The 17407-nt window shown below is 49.5% G+C and overlaps 1 protein-coding gene and 1 long non-coding RNA gene across 2 annotated transcripts in view; one reads left to right on the top strand and one right to left on the bottom strand.

Moving 5' to 3' along the window:
* PLEKHG4B (pleckstrin homology and RhoGEF domain containing G4B) overlaps nt 1-3026 on the bottom strand; it is a 61888-nt gene extending 58862 nt beyond the window's left edge. Inside the window, 1 exon segment of the mRNA XM_061187610.1 lies at nt 2816-3026. Coding sequence (XP_061043593.1) covers nt 2816-2866 — 51 coding nt within the window. The 5' untranslated portion in view covers nt 2867-3026.
* Nucleotides 3027-3235: 209 nt separating this feature from the next.
* On the top strand, nt 3236-11915 carry LOC133090728 (uncharacterized). The gene is made up of 3 exons (XR_009700803.1): nt 3236-5220; nt 9495-9800; nt 11459-11915. It is a non-coding gene; the product is annotated as an uncharacterized LOC133090728 (long non-coding RNA).
* The last annotated feature ends 5492 nt before the right edge of the window (nt 11916-17407 follow it).

Genomic DNA, 17407 nt, shown 5'->3' with positions numbered 1-17407 from the left:
TTGAGCAACTACTGTGTGCCATGCACTATTCCAGGCACCAGGGAAATACGGGGAATGAAATAAAGCCGGTGCTGCCTCGGGAAACAGGCTACTGAGGGTAGTCAGGATAAGGTGATGTCAGTTCAGATCACTCTGGGGCAGGGGGCTGCAGAGGGGGCTGCAGGCAGGATGACCCATGGGAGCTTTCTGAGGCTGATGCGTACCAGGGTTGGGGGTCCCACACTGGGGGGCTGCAGGCAGGTGAGACTTCGCCAGGGGAGGTGCACATACTCATTACCTGGCAGACTTGCACAATTTTAGTGCAGAACTTCAAATTAATTCCTGTCCCAAACTGTTGTTGGCATTAGATTTAATCCCTATCCTAGGTCTCAGAAACATAAGTAGCTTTAAAGTCATATAAAATAAACTCACCACAAAGTGAGTTTTGCACAACCTGATTTTCTCACTTTTGGGGAAAGTTCTGTAAGGCTGGACACTTGTCTAAAAGTATCTGAAAGCTGTCTTTGAGAATTCGGGCCCAGGTGTGAACTGAGACACCTGGAAAGTTGTCCCAGGTATCAGGACAGAGACAGCCTTCAGCTCAGGAACATTCAGCTCGGTGATGACCTGGGTTTCCTTTCAAGGAGCGTCAACTCATCCCTTTTAAAATTAGACGCCCTGGTGCTCCGAGAGGTGGGTGGCCACAGGTTATCCTGTAAGTGAACAGACTGAAACTCCAGGAGGCTGAACCACCGGCCCAAAGGCTGACAGATAACAGGGGGTGGATGTGGGCGCACATCCAATCCAAGACCCCAGGCCTGTTCTCTGGGCACCAGGTGGCGGTCCAGAGCCTCCTCTCCACTCCCTGGGCACCTGCCCTCCTCGACCCCCTTGTAGGGTAAATGGCAATGGTGGGATGCATTCTGCTCACAGGATCCCAGATTCCCAAGGCTTCTCAGGATCAACAGGTTCAGGGCAGGACTTGCCACCTCGCAGCCCACCCCTCCGTCCCACCACCCTCCTGACCCCTTCAGAAGTGTGCTGGGCTCTTAGGTCAGACCAACTGTCTCTCTGGGATCATTTTTCTTGGCTGGACCAGTGAGCACTGGCCTGTGCACACCTGCTGAGTGCCAGGCCCTGTGAGGGGCAGAGGGATGCAGGTAAAGAAGCTGCAATCCCGAGGCAACCTCCCATGGAGAGCAGGGCACAGAAGCCCTGTTCTGACAGGGCAAGAGGATAAATACAGAGCAGAAGCACCACTGCCCCTGGGCACAGCCGTGTGGAGAGGAAAGCCACCACTTCCAGGCTGCTTCTTGGCTGGGAGCCACAGGTCAAGTCGGAAGCCTGGCTTTCCACCATTTGTAGAATGGGTACCCTGTCCTGGAGGATGGCGGTTAGGGCTGGATGGCTCTACGTGACTTGATTTTTGTTCAAGCACAAAGAGAGGACACATTAGTTCTGTTTGGAAGGAGGGAGGCATGGGAACTGGGCTTGAATGATTCTCATTAAAAAAAATGCCGTGATCTGGGAGTCTGGGGTCTCCTGTGTTTACCTGGACGATACAACCTGTGAACACACATCCCAGAGAGTCTCGGGGCAAATTCAGGCTGACTTTATTTCCTTAGCCCAGCATTTTTGGGATGCTTTACAAGTAATAAAGTATTCAGGTGAGACCACCACCAGGCTCATGAACTACAGACACAAAGGTCCACATTTCACAAAGGCGATTTCAGACTAGACCTACACAGGGGCCCCTCTAACGGGATAAAACCACAGGTCACCTGCACCCAGGCCCCCAGTCCACTGGAAAGGTCAGGGCTCTGTTCTCTGTGGCCCACCTGGACAAGTTCACTTGTGATCCCAACCCAGACCACTGTTCCTGTTTGCAGACTGGATCCCACACTGTGAGATCAAAACAGGGTGTCTCCTCAGAAGCAGAAGTGGGCGCATTATCTCCGTGGGGGACGCCCAGCCCTCCCGTACCGGGATGTGGCTCCACCAGCAATGGAAACGTCTTAGAGTCTGAAGGTGTCCACGGAGAGCAAACGGTGGCCTCTGGAGTTCCTCCTGATGCAGAGAGCCGGGAGTTGGAGGGTTAGGGTCAGGAAGCCAAGCCTCACTTCTGTCCACTTTGAAATCTCTTCTCAGAACGCTGAAGCCGACCTGATGCTCAGTTGTTAATTATGCACAGTTTCAGCTACCTTCAACTTAATTTTTTAATTATGTGTTTTAAGTCTTAATTAGACACCTGAAAGTACCAGCTAAACTTTTAAAGTGAAAATGCTGTTGGGTAACAGGAGTAGAGTGTAATTACTGTACCAAAACACTCTGTAATCTAGTTCACAGGAAAAAGGGAAAGACAAACCCGACGCACTTTTTGCAGGTCACAGGAAGAAATCCAAGACAGCTTCCACCACACTATTGTAGACCTGAAATCACTGTCTTGCTTACTAGTCAATGTTCATTATTTAAATCGACTGCCTTTCCAATATAAAAGTCTATCCTGGTATTTTTTAAGTAAAAGTTCTTTGCTTTCGTGCACAAAGTTCATTGATTTGTCCTACCAGTTTCGAGGTAATGAATAACTCAGGAACATTCTCATTGTTGGCGACAACTTCACAAGCGTCTTTTTGTCCTAGCCCCCTCCCCTGCACTCCCTTCACACGCCAGGAATGCAAATCTGTCTTGAAAAGCATACTTCCCTCATAAATATTCATGAGGTTAAGGGAAAAGTTTGCTAACCCTCTTTTTAAGTGACCGGAAAAAGTGAAAGCTCCCTCCCGCTGCCGCAGCCGCGGCCTCAGGACCCTCCCCACAGCCGCCGGCCGTCCCCTACCTTGTTGCCCGAGCCCCGGTCGCCCCGGCCGAGCGCCGCGCTGAGAGCCATGGTGGCGCCGCCTTTGTCCCGTCCGCGGAGACGACAGCGCTCGGAAGGCCAGAACGCGGGGCGTGGGAAGGGCGGCGGGCGAGGGGCGGACCCTCCCGGCCGCGCCCCCTGCCCGCCTCACCCGTGGGGCGGAGGGGCGGGGCCTGGGGCCGCGGGGGACGGGGAGGGGCGCTTCTCCCTCGGGGGCGCCGGGGCGAAGGTGGGAGGGGGTCTCATCCCCGGAGGCTGCTGGGCGAGGCAGGTTGGGGGCGTCTCAGCCCCGGGGTGTGGGCGGCCTTGTAGGTGCCTCGGGCCGCACCCTCACCTGGGAGAAGACCCCCGCAGGGGCGGAAGGCTGGGGGCGAGCTCCTCCCTCCCCGAGCAGGGGCGGGGGCGGGACTCTGTGACTTTTGTTGTCGCAGAGCCTGGGGACCTACCATTTTGTTCTCAGACCAGTGGCAGTGGTGCTGCACCCGATTTCCGTGGGTGTAGACAGACTGGACCCTGATTTCTGCTGGTGAACGCTATCGGATTTTGATTTCCCCCAGTGTAGATAGATTCACACCTGACACGCAACGGTGTAGACAGACTAGTGAAGATAACCGGACCCTGATTTCCACTGGTGTAGGTGGAGCGGACCGATTTCCGCCGGTGTGTAAGGACCGGCCTTCTCTTCCCGCCAAGCGAGCTCCCTGGCGTATGGGACGCTCTCTGCCGGGTAAACAGAACTCGTGAGCCTCTGGGCCTGAGCGAGCGGCCACCTTCCCCTCCTTGGGGAGTCGGGCGCGCGGACAGTTGAACAGGCTCTCACTGGCTCTGCAAATGGAATGCCTGGGTTTATGGAGAACCTACAGAAACAAAGTACCCCCACCTCCAGCCCCACCCCGGGGAGACAGACGCCTTCCCTGTCGCTAGGCGACTGTAGGGCTCTGGCTCGTGGAGCACTTGCTGTGTGCTGGGGCTGCAGCCGGGTTCTCAGAGGAACCCGTCCCCGGTGGGGGGAGGGGGTGTCTCCCCGCCCCTCAGGTGTCTCGTCCTGTACTGTGTCCCGACTAGAAACAGGGGCGCTGACTCAGTCCGCCCACTGCGGACAGACGCCCTCATTTAGAGAGAAAGTTCAGTTGTGCTGGAGCTGCGTGGCTTCCGGTACAGGGTGAAAGAAGCCAAGGGTGGCGGGATGAGCTCTGCTCCCTCACCCAGTACCGGTGTTTTGAATCCCTCTGGTGGCTCCTTGCCTCCCTCCTCTGCTCCGCTTCCTGGAACCTCCAGCCCCTCCCACTGGCCCAAGCAGACTCAGTCCCCTCTCAGTGCTGGGGTGTTACTCATTGTCTGCACCTCCTTGAGGCCCCCTGCCTCATCCTCTTCTCACCCCTTACCTGCCCATGACGCTCCAGAAACAGGAGCCACATAAACCTCCGCGTAAACAGGCGCTGCATAAATCTCTGTGGTCCCAGAGCACCTGCCAGGCCAGAGCTGGGGTATGTTGGCATGCTTCCAGAGCAGGTGACATTGTCCCCGTTCAGCCCCTCCAGGATCCAGGAGCTGACGTCAGGGGAGGACAACAGTGACCTGGATGCCTGGGTAGGGTGCAGCTCTGAAAGCTCACTCTTGCCGGAGATTTGGGGGCCCATAGGGGTTGTGCCTCTATTGTACCTAGGCAAAGCTGGGCCTGCACTGGGAAAGCCCAGGAGTCCTCATGTGCTGTCTCCAGCCGCAATTTCTAAGGATCTGATTCTTTCTTTGCTGTGTATCTGTAGAGTCAGGGATGTCTTCTAAGAAGTTTTCCCCAAAACTTGGACTATTGAAATGGCTCAGTTTATTCAGAAGGTGTTTATTGGTCACTGGCTTTTGGCCAGTCACTGCATGGCACCTGTCAGGCCCCTTGGGGATCTGACATTCCAATGGAGAGAGACAATAAACCAATGAACAGAGAAATACCTCTGAATAAGGCAGATGGTCAAGCCAGAGAAGACTGTTCAGGGACCAGAAGAAAGGGGGGGAGGGAGCTGCTCATGATTTCCAGGCAGAAGGAGCCACCTGTGTAAAGGCCCTGAGGCGGAAATAGATCTGGTGTGCTTGAGGGACAGCAGGAAAGCCGGTGTACCCAGGAGCACGGTGAATGAGGGCACGCACGTGCGAAGGAGACAAGGCTGGAAAGGCTGAAGGGATAAGTAAGTCATAGTGATGAGTTTTGTTTTATTCTGAGTGTTGTGGGAAACCACCGTGGAGAGAGTTTGGAGAGGAAGCAACATTATCGGATACATTCCAAACATCTCACCTGGCTGCAGTGTGGACACCACAGCTGCCTGAGGCAGGAAGAACAGTCAGGAAGCGACTGCCAGGACCTTGGTGAGAGCGATGGGAGCTGGCTTAAGGTAGGAATGACAGAGGTTGTGAAAAATGGTCAAAGCAGGATCTATTTAACGGCAGAGAGAGCTGAGAGGAGTGACCGATCTCTGGCTCTGGGGAGTGAGGGAGAAAGAAGCTGAGGAGGAAGGTGGCAGGCAGTGAATTAGCTGATCATGGCCCCTGCAAAACACCTCACATGCTCCCCTGGAGACCGCAAAACTACATGCCCCAGAGATTACAGATGTGCCTGGTTTTGCTTTTACATGCACCACGTAAGACGTGGGAGGAGCCACGGGAGTAGTGGCTGTCTCAGCAGATTGGCAGTGGAGGTGGTTGGTTCCTCTGTGGCAGTTCAAGTCTTGTCCCTGGCAGCACTGTGGTCGAGTAGAAGGGAACAGGGCAGTGGAAATTTTCCTGACACAATCCTGTAGCATTGTCGGTAGTTCCTCCAGGTTGCTGATGTCTCTGGCTATTCCTGGTTACCTGACCCTCTCAGAGATGGTATAGTCCACCTGATATGTTCTTTTTTTAAAATGAAGTATCGTTAATTTACAATGTTGTGTTAATTTCTGCTGTACAGCAAAGTGATTCTTTTTCATATTCTTTTCCATGACGGTTTATCACAGGATATTGAACATTCCCTGTGCTGTACAGTAGGACCTTGTTTATCCCACCTGATATCTTCCGTACTGCTTAAATTAGCTACAGTGGATTCTGCTGTCTGCAGTTAAGAATCAGCACCAAGACAGCAATTCAGGGATTTGGGGCCTGATCAGCAGGTGGAAGTTGATACCATTTACTGAGATGGGAGAGACTGGGGGAGAAGCAGATTTGGGAGGAGAAGACACATGAACACTGAGATGCTGTTAGACATGTTGAGTGGACGGATTGCTGTGTGAGCTTGGCACCGAGAGGGGAGGTCAGGTTGGAAATCAGATCTGGAAGTATCCACACAGAGGCGTGTTTAGAGATGAGGGAACTAAATGTGCAGACAGAAGGGAAGAGGGAGCAGGGCTGAGCTGAGCAACATGAGGTCACAAGAGTAGATGATCCTCCGTCTCAAACTCTTCCAAAAAATTGAAGAGAATTGAACTCATTCTCTGCAGCCAAAGCATAACAAGAAAACTGCAGACCAATATCTGTGATGAATAAAAATGCAAAAAGATCGATAAAATTTTAGCAAATAGAATCCAATAGTATATTAGAAAGATTATTCACCATGAACAAATGAAATTTATCCCAGGAATACAAGGGTGGTTCAACATAAGAAAATAAATCAATGAAACACATCACATTCACAGAACAAAGGGAAAAAAATGATCATTTCGATTGATGCAGAAAAGGCATTTTAAAAATTCCAACATCTTTTCACGATAAAAGCTCTCAGAAAACTAGGATTAGAGAGAAAATTCTTCAACAGATTAAGCAGTATTTATGGAAAACCCACAGTTAACATCACACACAATGGTGAAAGACTGAAAACTCTCTCCTTAAGATCAGGACTCAGGCAAGGATGCATGCTTTTAGTGCTTCTATTCAACATTGTACTGGAAGTTCTAGCCGTACAGAGAACAAAAAGAGCTGTTACAGATAACAGAAAGAAATAAAAGGCATTCAGACTGGAAAGGAAGAGGTAAAATGTCTGTATTCACAGTGACATGATCCTACATATATAGAAAATGCGAAAGGATCCACAGCTAATAGATAATTCAGCAAAGTTGCAGGGTACAAAATCAACACACACAAATCAGTTGTGTTTCTATATACCGTCAATGAAAAATCCAAAAGAGAAATTTAAAAAATAATTCCATTAATATAGCATCTAAAAGAATTAAATACTTAGGAATATATCTAATCAAGGAGATGAAAGACTTGTATGCTGAAAACTACAAAACATTGCTGAAAGAAGTTAATGATGACCTAAATAAATGGAAAGACGTCAGTTGTTCATGGATAGGAAGAGTTAACATCGTCAAGACGTCAATACTGCCCAAAAATGATCTACAGATTCAAGACAATTCCTATCAAAATTCCAGCAGACTTTTCCACAGAAATGTAAAATCTGATCCTCAAATCCACATAGAAATGCAAGTGGCTACTAATAACAAAAACAATCTTGAAAAATAGAACAAAGTTGGAAGACTCACAGAACCTGAATTTGAAACTTACTACAAACTTACTATTGAAACTTTTACTACTATGTCTGGCATAAGGACAGACATATAGACCAATGGAACAGAATAGAGAGCCTAGAAATAAACTCTTGCATATATAGTCTAATAATTTTCAACAAGTATGCCAAGAACATTTAGTGGGGTAAGGACAGTCTTTTCAACAAGTGATGCCGGGAAAATTGGATATACACATGCAAAATAATAAAGTTGGGCCCTTATCTCATACCATATACAAAAATTAACTAAAAATGGGTCAAGGGGGAATCCCCTGGCGGTCCAGTGGTTAGGACTTGGCACATTTACTGCTGTGGCCCGGATTCAATCCCTGGTCGGGGAACTAAGATCCTATAAGCCGAGAGGCCAAAAAAAAAAGAAAGAAAGAAAAAAAAAATGGGTCAGAAAACCTAAATGTAAGAACTAAAGGTATAAAATTCTTAGAAAAAAACAGGGATAAATCTGAATGGCCTTGGATTTGGTGGTGTTTTCTTAAATTGACACCAAAAACACAAGCAACAGAAGAAAAAAATATATAAATTGGACTTCATCAAAATTAAGAACTTTTGTCCATCAAAGGACATTGTCAAGAAAGTGAAAAGACAACTCACAGAATGGGAGAAAATATTTGTGAATTATGTATTCTATAAGTTATTAATATCCAGAATATATAAGGAGCTCCTAAAAACAACAGGGACAGATGACCCATTCACAATGTGCAAAGGACTTAAATAGACATTTCTCCAAAGAAGATATACGGCTGGTCAACAAGTACGTGATAAGATGTTCAGCATCATCAGTCATTAGGGAAATGTAGATCAAAACTATAATGAGATGCCACTTCACACCCACTGGGGTGACTATAAAAAAGCGGGGGGGGGGTAATAAGTGTAGGTGAGGATGTGGAGAAGTTCGAATCAGTGTACATTGCTCTTGAAATGTGAAGCGGTTCAGCCTCCATGGAAAACAGTCTGGTATTTCCTCAAAAAGTTAAACACAGAGTCACTATGTAACACGGCAATTCCATTCCTAAGTATATGCCCAAGAGAAATGGAAATATAAGATCACACAAAAATTTGTACACAAATGTTCATAGCAGCCCTGTTCACAATAGCCAGAAGGTGGAAAAAATCCAAAGCCCGTCCATAGATGAATGGTAAACAAAATGTGGTCCATTCATACAAGGGAATATTATTCAGCCGTAGAAAGGAATGAAGTTCTAATGCACCCTACAACATGGATGAGCCTTAAAAACATTTTGCTAACTCACAGAAGCAGGCACAAAAGGCCATACATTGTATGATTCTATTTATACGAAATATGTAGAGTGGATAAATCCATAGGAAACAGAAAGCAAATGATTGTTTGCCAGGGGCTGGTGAGAGAGCCTGATGGGTAGTGATTGCTAAATGGGTATGAGGTTTCCTTTTTGGGAGATGAAAATGTTCTGGAGCTGGAGAGTGGTGATGGTTGCATGACATTCTGAATGTACTAAATGCCACTGAGTTGTACACTTTAAAATGGTTAAAATGGTGAATTTTATGTTATGTGCATTTTACCTCAGTAAAAATAAATTGCAAATAAATTGAAGAACTAAATATGAGAAGCAAAAGCTTAAAAAAGAAAAGAGGAACATTGTAAAGTTGGGATAGGGAAGTATTTAATAAATGATGGTGCACAAAGCTCAGACTATGAATAAAATGATTGACATATTTGACTACATTAAAATTTCATACTGCTGGGTGATAAATTTAAAAGGTGAGCCATAAAAGGGGAGGTGTTTGAAACTGTTGTAGCCAACTAGTGACCAGAGTCCAGAATATATAAAGAGCTCCTAAAAACTTATAATTAAAAAAAACCAGACTAATGGGAAATTAGGCAAATTAGGAACTGGCATTTCAAAATGTCAGTCTTGAAATTGGCATTAAACCCTAATGCTCAATAAACAAAAAATGTTCACTCTTTCTAGTAATTAGGAAAATGCAAGTGTAAACAAGCTTTCATTTCATACCTGTCATTTTGGCAAAATACTTAAGGCCTAAAAATCTTTAAAGTTAAAAATATTTTTTCTAAAATGTAATATAAAGCTAAAATATTTAATATTTTTTAATACTGAGATTTTAAAATCCCAGGTGTTTTGTTTGCTCACTGTTGGCGGATGTGGCAGTGAATTCACGTCAGCAAATCGCCTCAAGGCTCACACATGCGAGGGACACCTGCACCGGGCAGTGGAGTCACAAGTCCTCACCCAGCACCACAACGGCTCAGGGTCAGAGGCATCCTAAGCGCATCGACGTGAGAATGGAAAAGCGAATTGTGACCTGTGTGCAAAGAAATACAGCACGTACAGTGAATGAACACAGAGAAGCCTCAACAGCAATGCTGAGTAAAACAGACAGCAAATTACAAAAGGATCGGAACGGCATGGTGTCATTTAGGTAACCCTAGAACTACCCACAATGCTCTGGGGCTGCTACCACCACACGCTCATGCGGTTACAGCCTAGAATTGTGCGTGGAGTGACACACCGAGATTTTACTCCAGGAGCACCCTGTGCTAGTGTCTGCCCAGATCTGCTTTTTCTCTGTGTGGGGTGTTGCATGAGGAACCACCAGGCTCATCGAGATCTGCGCCGTCTGGGGTTTCTGCTATGGGAGCTGCCACGGGCTGGGCTGTGGTTCAAACTGCTTTTCAACTTTAAAATTCTATTCTCGTCTGCATTTGCTACGGCTTTCATTTTAAGCTGTAGTCAGAAATTATCTTGGGAAATATGCGAGCCACAGACACCAATTACATGTGAAACAGGTGTGTGTCTTGGGAAGGCAGAGGATGGATGGAGTGCGTATCGAATGAGATTTCCATAAAGGAGCAGCCCATGCCACCCTCATCGGTGCAGGGCTGCTGCTCAGGGAGCCCCTGAGGGAGGCTGCACACGCATGGGGTGTGGTGGAGTTCCCTGCAATGACAGCTCCACTCTCAGGCCAGAGGAAACCCTGTGCGGCCAGCTTGGGTGCCCTCCGTGGAGCAGCCGTGTGCACCGGCCAGGGCAACACAGAACTCGGCAACCCGTGGCGATGCCAGCCCCATCCTGGTTCAGTTCTTCGTGCCTTCCCGCATTGACCTCCCGTCCCCTGCAGGCTCCCTCACACCCACCTGGCTTCTTCCCAGCCTCCCTTCCTTCCTGACCCCAGGGCTCCTCTGCATTGGACCGGCCTGCCCCACCTGTGCTGTGAATTTTTCACCCCTAGTTTCCCAAGATAAAGGAAATGCAGAGAACGGTAAACAGAGGGGAAGTGTGCTTGGGGAGTGGGTGTGGGCGCTGCTCACTTGTTAACCCCCCACCAGGGTGGCCATGAGGTCTGCATCCGGGAAAGCAGCAAGGAGATGAGGGAAGCACTTGTGGACCCAGTAACTTCTCCTGTGCACTTGCTGTTCTTTGGGTTCTGAGCTGGTCACAGGCAGATGCAAGCCCTGCCCCCAGAGGCCTCCAGTCCCAATGGGAGAGAGGCCCCAACCAAAGAAAAGACTAAACAAGTTGCGAGAAGCACCGGGAGGAGACAAGAGCGAGTGGGGCTGGGGTCCAGCTGTAGACATGTCAGGCTGAAGGGAGAGAGCGGCTCCCTGCCCAGAGGTCAGAGGCCAGGCCCGCCTCGCAGAGGGAACAGCAGGCAAGGCGCCCCGAGGCAGGAAGAGACTGCGAAGAGCCAGCGTGACGCAGAAGAGAGCCGGGGAGGGGGCTGGGGGCCGGGCCAGTGCGGCCTTGGGGGGTCCGGGGGGTGACCCGTGGCTGTCTGTCGGCCGTCCACAGCAGCAAATAGGAAGTGTCTGGGGGTGGGAGGGGTGACAGGACCATGAGGCCCCAGCCGCTGTTAGCTTTTAGTGTTGGAGCTTTTAGGTTCTGTTGTTTGTTCATTTAGAAGTCTTGGATAGAGAGACATTTTGCACATGTTCAGTGACCCAGATTTGTCGTGAACTCTTCAATAGCTTGCTTGTAGAACGTTTAAACTTTTCATAGTTTTTGTTTTACAGACCTCACTTACATTTAAAAAGTGGAAAATTCATTTCATTTTGTTTCAATCCCTTGTTGTTCCAATAGATTATAGCAAAGAATATGATAGCAGGAAATACGTCCGCAGTCACCAAACATCACAGAGCAGCTCTGCCAAACGGATGTGAGGGCCACTCAGGGACACAGCGGCACAAAGATGAACTCTTCTTGGACCCAGAACAGGACTTTCCTTCTGAGCCCGCGTGCCCTCGACAAGGGGCTGGCTGCCGACCCTGTTCCCGGGTCACCAAGCACGCTGGCCGCTGGCTGTGAGGCGAGAGCATTTGTCTCCCCGGCAGCCCTGAGGGGAAATCCCCATGTCCTGGTTACCTGATTCTTCTTCTCCAGAAACACGTAAACAATTGCTCACTGTGGAAAGTAGGAAAGCGAGCATGATCAACAAGTGCCTGTGTGAAGCAGCTGAAAGTTTTACTAAAGTACGACAAGAAAAGAGCTGCATTTGTTTAAAAGTTTTGCTGCCGTGTTTACATGTTTTTTCCTCAAACTATTGCCATTTGAAATTTCAATAACGATTAAAATTCTAAGACCACTGAGACAAAGCATTTTTAACATGTTAAAAGTTTCTAACACATTAATTTGCTAATTCTTCCAAGAAAAAAATAGTAGCTACCCCCATGCGTCACTAGCAGTACATCTTGGAGCATATAAATTGAAATTATTTTCATTTCAGAAATAGTCAAACCCAAATATCACGAAATCCACCTGCTGTAGACCTGCACACCCGTCTCCAGGACGCTCAGTGGGAGACTCAGGGAGCAGTGTGGTCACACCAGCTCCACTGATGCACCAGAGCACAAATGGACATATTCCCCCCGCCCTGGAGTGGGAGTTATTTCAGAGCAGGGCCACATGAGAGGACAGGGAGGACCCACGTGCACGCAAAGCATGGCTCAGAAGCTGCAGGCCCAGCCACCGAGTGCCAACCAGGTCTGGGCTTCTAGAACATTGCAGGGCTCTGAGGAGCTGTGGGAGGCATCGCAGCCTGCCTCTTGCTGCTACAGAAGCTTGCTGACTGCCACAGAGTTAGGTCTGAGCTGCCTTGGGTGGAGTGTGAGGGGGAGGGGCTCACAGAGCCAGCAGAACACCCCACCCCGTCCTGCAATGAGGACAGTGATGGCCGGCAGACCAGCTGTGCCCACAGGGACTCCGCACATGCTGTTCCCCATGCTGTTCCCACCATCTGGACAGCTCTCTCCCCACCATCCCCCACCCAAGTCCTGCTCATCTGCAGGTATCAGCTTCAGCCCTCCTTTTGCAAATCGCTGGGTCCCTCCCGAAGGCGCTCTCTGCAGCTGCTGCTGTTCGCAGTGTAACTTTGCATGTTATTCCTCAGTTGTCCGCCTTCCCCACTAGGGCTTCGCTCCGGGAGGGCAGCACCTGTCCCCATCCCCGTCCCCGTACCCCAAGAGCCTACAGAGGAGGGAGGTATGGTGGAAAGAGGGCCTTCAAGCAGCCGCTCCAGTAAGTCGGCTGAGCTCAGCCCAGGGAAGCCAGCTGACACCATCTTCTGAGTGAGGGACTAGGGCAAGAGCAGTCGGTCCGGGCGAGAGGAAGGGCTGGCTGCAGAGTGATGTCAGGAACACACTGGAGAAGACCTGGAGTGATGCGCTCAACACACTCTGCCTGCAGGGCTGCAGAGGGGCCCAAGCTAGATGCTGGAATCCACGGGAACCTGGCATTAAACCTAGGACAACGCGCAGTGCAATTCCTCTAGTATGAAAATAGTATTGTGAGTTCTTTATCAAGCAAAGCAGGTGCTCCGGGAACATGGCCATGGGAATGGAAAAAGCTGCCAGAGAGACACTACAGGCCCATGGGGCTGAGAAGGCCAACGGGCACCCCCACAACTGCCCTCACTACAGGATGGTGGGGGGTGTCCTGTGTCCCCCCAGAGTCCTCACTGCAGGACGGAGTGGGGTGCCCTGTGTCCCCCCAGTGTCCTCACTGCAGGACGGGGTGGGGTGCCCTGTGTCCCCCCAACTGCCCTCACTACAGGATGGTGGAGGGTGTCCTGTGTCCCCCCAGTGTCCTCACTGCAGGATGGGGTGAGGTGTCCTGTGTCCCCCAGTGTCCTCACTGCAGGACGGGGTGAGGTGTCCTGTGCCCCCCCAGTGTCCTCACTGCCGGACGGGGTGAGGTGTCCTGTGTCTCCCCAGTGTCCTCACTGCAGGGGTGTGACGGGCAGGAAGCTGTTAAGGCCTCACTCCTGTTGCGTCCAGCAGCTTCTGGTCGGGGCCCGCAGTCCGTCTCTCTCGTCCACCAGAATGATCAGTACTGGTCCACACGCTGCCTTTGGTGCACAGGATCCCAACCCAGCTCCAAGCCGGCAACTGTGCTGACCTCCTGCGAGGGGAGCCAGGCCCTCTTCCCTGGGCGAGGGTCTAGAAAGGGAATAGGAAGCAGGCTGGCGTCTGAAAGCTTCTGCTAGCTGCATATAAAAAGGTGAACAGAGGCAAACACAAACAGATGAAGTATATTTTCATAATATATTTTCATGTAACTCAATGTGGATAAAATATTGTACTAGAACTCCTTACTGGTCAGGGTTGGAATTCCTGAGACATGTTGTGTGTTTTTTCTGCACTCGTCTTATAAATCCATGGGCTCCTCGGCTCCTCCGAGTCCAAGCTCGCACTGCTCACCACGTGGCAGGCCAGTCAGTCGAGAGACAGGTGCTGGGGCAAGGAACAGCGACTTTATTTGGAAAGCAAGCAGACCGAGAAGAGAGTGAGTAGCATCCTAAAGAAACGGCTTGCCTCGAATTGGATGTTAGCTTCTTTTATGCTACAAAGAGGGGAAAGGTGGGAGGAGGTATGGTCCTTGCACATGTCTTGGTGCCGGCCAGACCCCGGAGGGGGTGTGTTAAATTCTTTGTTCTTGCAGCCATTCAGATGTGGGCCTGGTCAAGATATTCCTGTGAGCTAAACGAAGGTATTTTAGCTTAATGCTCGGGCATGGGAAGCAGGGTTTCCTGAAAGGGGCCATTATGTATGCTTTAAGGTTATAGGCAACATGCCTTTAGTGATTAACTTGCGGCAAAAGCAGTAGAAATACAAAGGTTAAAGTAAAAGAAACAGACCCAGTGTGGAGTCAGATTTGTTCTTCCCTATTACATGTGCACCGGCTCTCAGTTTGAAGGAGCCACAGTTCCAGTGCTCGACTGCCACGTGTGGCCGTGCCTCCTGCCCTGGACACTGCGGGCTTTCAGGTTGCCCATTGCCATCAGCCTGCAGCCACAGAGGGGCCCCCAGGCCACATCCACCTGATCTGTTCTTGCCTCTTGCTCCATTGAGGGCCAGGCGTCCCACCTGGGATCCTGACGCTCGGCTGGGCACTGAGGCCGTGCGGACCGCCTGCCCTGCCTTCCTAGCCTGGCCTTGCCCTCCGCCAGGTCCCTCCCACTGCCAGCCTCCAGGATCCCCCCTGAACGTACTGACACCTGGCCCTGTCAACGGGTCAGAAAGGAAAGAATTTCCATGAAGTTATTTATGAAACCTACCTTGACAAGTCAGTCTGCTGCTTTGAACTAAAATACAGTGTAAAAGCCAACTAAGTGCAATGTTTTGAGATTTCCTACAATCTGACCATTTTATTCATGGAAGATGAGTTAATGAATTCCATTAAAACCATATTGTTCAGTAATTGCAAGCAGTGCTCTGGAGGTAACTCTCATTGATTCTTTTCAAAATGGCCCCTCTTGAACGTCTTGATCGTTTCTACTCTGGAAACCTTGGTTCCAAAGAGACCTGTCCCCTGGATTCCTGAGGACAGTGAAATCCGTGGGGCGCCCTGAAGGTGGGGCTGCAGGATGGAGCCTCTGGGCTCGGCCTCTTTGATCTAGTATCTCCGTGTTAAGATAAGGCACTGTAAGATCATAGTGCCTCCTGACTAGAAAAACAGGACCGAAGTGTTCTATGGTGGGAGCTAAGTTCAGAGATCTGACCTGTGAGTGACCCCCAGGGCCACACTTTCCCACAAGAGGTTCGTTGTCCAGGGCCTGCCGACTAGTGACAGGAGCGAGCTCCTCGCTGTGAGGTTTCTCTGAGATAAAACTGTTGCTTTTCCCTTTTGCTTACGTATTGTTTTCCCAGGCAGGCGGATTTCTGTAGTTTTGATTCAATTGCTGTGCTCTTTAAACTGGCTTTGCTTTGGCACGTGTGTATTTCTGGTTATCTTGACTTGATGTATTGTATCCTGGCCTCTCAATTAAATTTGAGAGACACCTATTTTTTTTTTTTTTTAAAGTTAAATTTGCTAGACACTCAGATTTCTTGGTAAAGATGCAGGGAATGCCCTCGCCCCTTAAGTTGTCAGACCTCTCAGGAGGGATTATTGCTCGGTGGCTGCACTTGGCAGGGTTATGTTGACTCTTCTATTCATCAGAGGGAATCTCATAATTATATATGACTGTCGTCAGGAAAAGGTTGCATTATCTTGGCTATTTTCTCTTTTCTGACGTAGAAAAGTCTTATTTCTACGAGCCCTGTTTATGTCCTGCAGGTCTGGGTGGTCAGGGCAAGGGAGGCCCAAGCAGAGATAAGGACCAGGAAGGGAGCTGCGGTGGTTTTAGGGCTCACAGTTTTATTTCCCTTCTCTCGGGGATTACAGCCCTGCCTTGCCTATTTTCCAAAGTCTCTAAGCAACTATTGCTGTTTTGTTCAGTTTTCTGGTTCCTTACATGGTTCGCAACTCAGACCAACAGCGAGACCTGAAAATCTCGGTTCCCTACCTACCTCCTCCCCAAACACAACACGTTTTGTGAGTTTCTGGTGAACCCTTATTTTGGAAGCAAACTATGCAAATGCCCACACGGACCTTCTCATTCACTTTCTTTTTTCACAGACGATAGACACTGTGTGGGCTGCCCAGCACCCTGCTTGTGTCTTGGAAGAGCCCTCCACACTCTTCCAAGGGCAAGGGACCCTCCTCTTACCTTTTTAAAAAAAAAAAAATTATTTATTTATTTGGTTGTGCCGGGTCTTAGTTGCAGCCCATGGGCTCTTTAGTTGCGGCTCCGGGGCTCCTTAGTTGCGGCACGTGGGTTCCTTAATTGTGGCATGCAAACTCTTAGTTGTGGCATGCATGTGGGATCTAGTTCCCTCTTCAGGGATCGAACCCAGGCCCCCTGCATTGGGACTGCGGAGTCTTGTCCACCGCGCCATCAGGGAAGTCCCTCCTCTTGCTTTTTACGTGCAGAGTTCTGCGTATGCGGATGCACTGCAGTTTATTCAGCCAGTTCCCTGCGGAGAGACATTTGGGTTGTTTCTACTATTTTGCTTTTACAAATATTGCTTTAAGTGAAGACCTCAGGCATATCACATTTTGGCTTGTGGAGGTGTATCTTCAGGATAGATTCCTAGAAGTGGGATTGCCAGGTCAAAGGGCAATGTACCCATAACTTTGTTAGATGGAATCAAATTCTTCTCATTGATAATATACTCTTCTTTTTTTCTTTGCCATTTGAAATGAGTTGGTTTAATTCCAGGTGGAACAGAATTCAGGATAGAACAGAACCTGAAGAACACACATTGGCAGGATTCTGGGCTGGGTTTACTCTGATCTCACAGATGAGGTAGAAATGGCTGAGAAGAACTGAAGAAGAGATGAGCCACTGTATGTTTCTTAAATGTACAATAGGTTTTGAGACAACACTTCATTCTAGCTGTAGGTGGCAGCAGATGTTACGGCAGGGAACCCAGATGTTTACACAGGAGCGGGGCTAAGGCTCATCATTGCCTCAGGCAGAAGGAACAGCTTATTGTTGTGCCAGGTCTCTGACTTCCCCCTGTGGGCAGGGCCCTTCCCCGTGGCCTCCCTTTCAGCTCCTTGAGTTCCTCCTGCTCGTCCTCCCGTGTCTGCGGGAACGCCTCGTCTTCCTCACCCACCTCCTTGGCCGGCTTCCGGGGCTGCTCCAGGGGCTGTTTCTTGTCACCTTTGCCACCGGACGTGGCACCTGCCGCCCGTTCCCCAGACCCT

This window comes from Eubalaena glacialis, chromosome 4 (assembly GCF_028564815.1).
Source record: "Eubalaena glacialis isolate mEubGla1 chromosome 4, mEubGla1.1.hap2.+ XY, whole genome shotgun sequence".
In the NCBI taxonomy this organism is placed as follows: domain Eukaryota; kingdom Metazoa; phylum Chordata; class Mammalia; order Artiodactyla; family Balaenidae; genus Eubalaena; species Eubalaena glacialis.
Note: the sequence above shows the minus strand (reverse complement) of the source record. Positions and strands in the feature narration are given on the sequence as shown.